General features: G+C 31.1%; 1 protein-coding gene across 1 annotated transcript in view; it reads right to left on the reverse strand.

The window, feature by feature from the left end:
• LOC106878680 (S-crystallin 2) overlaps positions 1-7,092 on the reverse strand; it is a 22,848-nt gene that overhangs the window by 4,032 nt on the left and 11,724 nt on the right. Inside the window, exon 6 of the mRNA XM_014927963.2 lies at positions 1,735-1,842. Coding sequence (XP_014783449.1) covers positions 1,735-1,842 — 108 coding nt within the window. The remainder of the gene's footprint in view (positions 1-1,734; positions 1,843-7,092) is intronic.

Consider the following 7,092-nt stretch of genomic DNA (forward strand, 5'->3'; position numbering starts at 1 on the left):
CTACTACTACTACTACTACTACTACTACTACTACTACTACTACTAATAATAATAATAATAATAATAATAATAATAATAATAATAATAATAATAATAATAATAATTGCACTACTGGGTACTGCACACATTCTACGCAAAACACTTTCAATACAGTAAACATAAGAGCACCACAGCAAACCACAGCACATACCCAAGGCGCACAGAGCTGCGCTCGGTAGTGAAGTGAAAGCACGTTATAAAAATAAAACTACTGAACAATAATAATAATGATAATAAATAATAATAATAATAATGATAATAATAATAATGAAGTAGGTGATTATGATGACGTAATGATGAGAATGACAACAACAACGATTGATGTAAATGAAACAAAATAATATTGACGATGTATATTGTGGATGATGATTAATACATTATCTATGGTGACATTGCAAAGAAATGACAACAATAAATTCCACCATAGTTACAGAACTATAGTAAAAGTAATAGAAAAGAATATAGTAGTCATAATAGAATTATAAAAATAGTATTACCATTTCGACAGAATTGATTTTGTCCTATTTAAAGTATTTTTTTCTCTTAAGTATTTTAAGACGTTTCAAGAACTGGATAAACATGTTTACATAATACATGTATAAATATATTGTTATTGTGAATACTGATGGTGTGTATATAGAGATGAATATTACATTACATTCGTGACACTTGCTTATATATATCAGTATTAGATGTTTGTGTAGGTGGCTACGATTTTCAACGGAGACCAATGTCCTCTGCAGCTTGGAAACCTTGAGAATTATATAAACGTCACAACCATTTACGGCACTATAAATGTCACTGTAAAAAATGCCACACATATGTGTGTGTGTGTGTGTGTGGTTGTGTGTATTCATATGTATGTATGTATGTATGTATGTATGTATGTATGCATGTATGTATGTATGCATGAATTCAAAATAGAAGACATGTTTATCACTTTAGATGCAGATTCTTGAGGTTTGTGACATTCAGCGGTCATTGGTCTCCGTTGAAAAGTGAAGCCAATGATGCAAAGGCCGACTGATGGAAATTAACAATACTTACGAATGTTATAAAACTCTTGTCACTATATTAACACACATGAATAATCAAGTGTTGGCTCGTCCCTTGCAGCAATTTCTATGGCACTACAAACTCCGCCTCTTCGATCTCATCCTTCCAAACTTTAGCTGGACGTGTACAATTACGTTCTTCGTCAGATATATTCCTGTGACATTCTAATCACCTATCTATAGTACTGGAGCTGTGACCGCTCATTGCGAATAAGCAGTTTCTCGACTTAGAGAGACTCCCTGATCTCCGATCTATGCACCCTGTCGAATAACGTTTCTCCAGAGATCCTTTAGAAGAATCCCATTCCGGGTTTACATATCTCAGGGACGTTTTCACGAGTGATAGAAGGCAGGCGGCTGGATTGAATACTTGAACTGCAGCTGCTAATAATTATATGTCAGCTCCAGTATTCCATTTTCTGAATAGAAGTTGGTGATCCACAGCAATTATTTCAAAAGCATAAATATAATTCCTAGTTCAATCCTAGAGTAGTTCTCACGAGTAATCCTACGCAAAGAATCTTTATGTATCATTATTGCGTATTTTTTCTTCGTTTTTGTACTTACTTTGATGAACCCACTATCTCGTAAAAGATTTTACTAAGGGAAGACTTAAAAATCGTACAAAAGTATTACTCACGTAGTCACCCATAAAGAAGCGGTTTCCACTTTGACGCATTTCCAAAGTTTTTTCCATGAAAGGTAGGATTCTCTGGCATGTATTTCTAAATCGCTGCCTACGTTCATGCTGGAAATAACAAAATATGCAAAAGATTTTAAAAATAATAATCGAGACATTGTCAAAATTAAATTTCTTACTAACGTATTCATCATCATCATCATTATTATTATTATTATTATTATTATTATTATTATTATTATTATTATTATTATTATTATTATTATTATTATTATTATTATTATTATTATTATTATTATTATTATTATTATTATTATTATTATTATTATTATTATTTGCTGCTATTATTGTTTTCTTTCAAACTAAAAAAATTTCACTGAGAATTTTCACCGTTTTTGAAAAGTAACTAAACTGATTAATTTTCATTTCGAGTAATTGGAACCGCATCTTGACAACAATGTTTCTTTGAACTACATCGATTATTTTACCAGCACCTAGTCAAAAATAGCTTCATGCTATACAAGGTATGTTCCCAAAAGAAATTATGTTGAATGAAACAAAACAACCAACAAACAGAAAAAATAGTAAGACATATGTCAAAGAACATTGAAAATGAAAAACTTAGTTTTCATTTCAACAAAAAAAGCAGCATAACGTACAATACAACAACACATACACATGGCTATTCAAAATAAAGTGTGATAAATACTAACCAAGTCGTTTATAGTCATGCTTTCGAACACAAGAAAATCTTGATGTTAGACATTTTACTGAATGAATGAAAGTGCTGCAACGTTTTGTTCAATAAATAAGAGTGTGGTAGTATTTTGTTCCTAAGAAAAGAGTCTCTTCTCCACTATCTATCAGAACGTTGTGCGAAAGAAAGAATAACATACCAGAGCCCCCAAAAATCGTTGAATTTCCATTGTTTCCCCTTTATATTCCGAATTTAAATTGCACCTGAACTTCAAATGAATACTAAAACAATGTCGCCATTTCGACTTGTCTGGAACTTATCAGTTACAAATAAACAGTTTCGAATTCTTAGTATTAGTTACTCTGCCTTGCTTCTTCATCTATCCTATCACAACTTAATGAAACTGTAATTTGAGGTCCGAATATGGAGAGCAGTTTGCTCCAACATTTCTTCAAGATGTAAATTAATGTTACTAAGCTACTGTCTTTAGTTGTAGGACCTTAGTTCGCTTTTGGTTGTGTTGTGAGCGTTTAGCAGACGGGAAAATAGTAAGTTATCGGATTGTTAGCTGGATATGAATACATTGTCATATTAATGGAACAGAGATAAAAAATACTGAATTACCCCGTTTTTGTTCTTGTTCACCATCTACTCAACTCTAATTACTTGTACGACCAGCATGTCTTTTTGCATATTTAAGACATCATCCAAAGTACCCGTCGTTTCTACAACAGCAAGACGGAATTTGATAGAATCTGATTCCTTTTACTGACAGAATAAATTATTACGTTTCCCTTGTATTTGGAGTACAGTATCCTCTTAGTATCATAATGTTACAGCGATGACTGTTACTCTACATTTGTTGCATTACTTTTGTCATGGCACATTAACATATTCTCAAATTTGCTGTGTCATAATGGTACACTTTGGGATTTGTAACGGAACAGTGGTACGAACACAGTTTTGTGGTATTTGAAAGTTGCATTTTGTAAGCTCTGCATTTCATCGTTCTCAATTATAAGCTTTGCAATAGGTTTGCTGTATTCTTTTAAATTTAAATCTTCGGTTTCAAAATAAAAATACTTCCCTTATCATGCATATTATCTCAGAAAAGTATCAGCGCTGAAACATTGTATTTTCCTGTATACGCTAGAAAGACGTCGTTCGAAATCCTTATTTACCGGTGTGGTTAACCTTTCTGCGTATTTACGTTTTGCATTCGGATCAATGGATTGGCTGATAATCAAAAGTGTAGTAATGCGTCTGATTGAATCTCCTGCTAGGTTTAAATCTCACCGGAGCATACTCTACATTTCATATTACTCAACTGGATAATCAAACAACACTATTATTTATGCCTTTTTAAAATACTTTGTTTCAGTGTGATAAAATCAAACCCTTTCTGAATATACAGAAACAAGAAAGTAAACGTTTTACAAGAGTATGACTCCTTTTATAAACAATGCAGTTATAACTACAAATGGCTTGCGTATTATTTCTTTCTCAAAAATTGTCTTCTTCAACCATTCAACAATTATAGGTACGCATCAAGGGGAAATTATTCTCTAGAACTATGTCCTGTTTGTTATTTAGATGGTTTGTGAAAATTTAATATAATTAGTAAGTTTTTGTAGTAATGATAATGAATGAAATCACAAAGAATACAATAGAATAACGCTTCGTATAAATTTGATTTGCAAACCGAAAAAATCGTATTTGAAATCTTATGCTTCCATTATAGCTTGCTGTTTAAGGAATACACTCTTTATATAGAATTATCAATTCATTGAACAATTTAATAAGTTTTTCTCTAATATATTACAACATCATTATGCAATAATTATAACAAAACTGAAGAGTGAATCATTAAAGAAGTATAGTAAGAAAACATTCTTTCATAATTTCATTATATTAAAATGTGTCTGAAACATAAAGGGAATTCACATTTATCGGTCCTTTTACGTAGTGTTATCTAACAAATGATTTTTAAAAACTGTTTAAAATCTGTATGAATACACAGAAATCCATTCTGAATAAGTATTAAGGACGGGAGATTTTGAAAGCATTTTCATTAACGCTAATGAGATATATTTTCATAGGGGAGTGCATAATTTCAACTGACTAAAAAATTAGTTTCACTTTCTACATCATGTTTGGTAGTGTACAGTGAACTAATATATATTATTAGTTGCTGCTAGAATATTGTTTCAGATTTTGGAACAATGTCAGTAAGCTTTATGGGAGAGGGGAGTCGATTACGTAGACCTTAATACTCGATTTGGTACTGACCTCTAAATGATGAAAGGCAAATGCGTATTCGGTGGAATTTGAATTCTAAACATAAAGGAGGAAGAAATGCCTCTTGACATTTTGTCCGTTGCGTAGATGATTCTGCCAATTTGCCTCCTTTGTTGCCGTTAGACTAAATTTAATGGTAGGCAATACAAATTAGTTTCCATTTGATTTTGAAGATCAAATTCTTGTTTTTGAAACTACATATTCAATTTGACAAAATTGCATGTTGGTATCAAAGTTAGTTTTAAAATGAACAAATATGCGGAGAGTGTCGAGTTTTGAAAGAATTTCATTATACGATTTGTATACAATGTCAATTTTCTAATACCTCGGTGAATAATAGTTTTAACGATATATCAACGTTATAATGGACATTTATCCAGGTGGAAAAAATTCACAACATGGTGGATATTGAGTAGTAAGAGAATCGTAGAATTTGGACCTATTCATACGAGCCAATGACTATACAAAATTAGATAAAGTTTCTTGTTTAACAACATAATAAGACTAGTGATAGGGTGGAATATTTCACAATCATTAGAGAAAATATTCTTCTTAAGAGGTTCGAAGATTTTTGGTTAACATGAGGGTTAAAAAAGATTATCTTTTTAATTACTATTGGTTGTGTACTAATGGGTGGTGAATTATGAATTTATGAAGCGTGTGCTTGCGAATAGTCAGAATATTGTTAGAAGTATTATATATATTATACTGCTATTTGTTTACTAATTCAGCATTTTGTATTTGTTATAATCATTATTGATTCTACTTGAAAGCAATCTAACAAATACATGTTAAAAGATTCAAGGATGGGAAAATTTGCATTGATTTCCATTCGTTGACAAAACATTTTTCAAGCCAACTTTATAAACGATTTATTTCTCATATTTACATTCATGTACGATTTGTACGTTCCACAATTGGAACTGTTAGAAAATTTGTTTTGATTTCTATTGTGTCTGAGTTTAATTCTTATTTTGGTACTAAAAACTTTTACGAAAATTGAATAACAATCACACGTTTTTTGTAGCAACAATAACAAGAAAAAAATCAGAGTGGTTAGAAAATAACAAAGCGCCGTATAACTTAATATGCAACGCAAGCAACTCTTGTCTGAAATTTTATGCTTCACTTATATTTCTCTGTTCGAGGAATATACTTTTTATAAAGAATTATCAATCCATTGAACAATTAAATTTGTGTTTGTCGGATGTATAACGCGAAGAGCTTATGTGAATAATTATAAGAATATTACATTTATTGTAATCCGTCTATAGTATTACAAACTAGCCAACAGCTCTTTAGAGAATATCTCTCTCCTTATTAAAAAAGGAATTATGAACATTCATTCTATCAACATGACTAAACGGCTTTCTTTTATCGAAATAGTTTGTATATATCTTTTATCTTTTATCTTTGCTTGTTTCAGTCATTTAACTGCGGTCGTGCTGGGGGTGCCACCTTGAAGGGTTCAGTCGAATAAATCGACCCCAGCACTTATTTTTTGAAGGTTTACTACATATACCATCCTTCTCCTATTGCGAAATCGCTACGTTACGGGGTAGCCTATACTTCACATTACTTTCATAATATTTTCTTTTTATATGATTGTTTCATAACATTCCTACAATTCAGTTCGTAATCAATATCTCAGTAAAATGACATTTATAACTCTAAGTTCGACATCCGACTGATGTTATTATTTTTTCTGTAATGATTGCAAAACTATTATGTTTCTATCACCTGTTAAATATTTAAAAGCTTTATTCCATTGAATATCCCAGTAACTATACAAGTGACGAATCCAAAATTGCACCTCACTCAGACACTTCCTCTTCCTGTGTTGCATATTCCTGCTTTCCAAAATCTAGATACTATACGTATTTCACAGTCAATTTATTACCACCGGCCTATCAACAAGGACCTAAGTTCCCACAGTATCACGGTAAGATATACGTAACCGACGGTAGGGGACATGCAAACGGGGCAAATTTATCTCTTTTTTCTCAGACTGAATAAAATGACGCACTATATGTGGAGGCGGGGTGTTAGTGTATGTGTATGTGTGTATGTATATATGTGCGTGTGTCCGTGTGTGTGCAGGTAAAAAATTAAGGAGTGCGTGCATTACATAAATAATAGCTTCAGGATTAAATAAAAAGACAACAATCTACATACATATATATATAAATTTATATATATATATAGATAGATAGATAGATAGATAGATAGATAGATAGATAGATAGATAGATAATTATGCATATATATAGGTGTACATATATATATAAAATTTATATATGTATAACCTATATATATATAATTTATATGTGTATATATAAACTATACACACATATAAAGATATAT

This window comes from Octopus bimaculoides, chromosome 5 (genome assembly GCF_001194135.2).
Source record: "Octopus bimaculoides isolate UCB-OBI-ISO-001 chromosome 5, ASM119413v2, whole genome shotgun sequence".
NCBI lineage: Eukaryota > Metazoa > Mollusca > Cephalopoda > Octopoda > Octopodidae > Octopus > Octopus bimaculoides.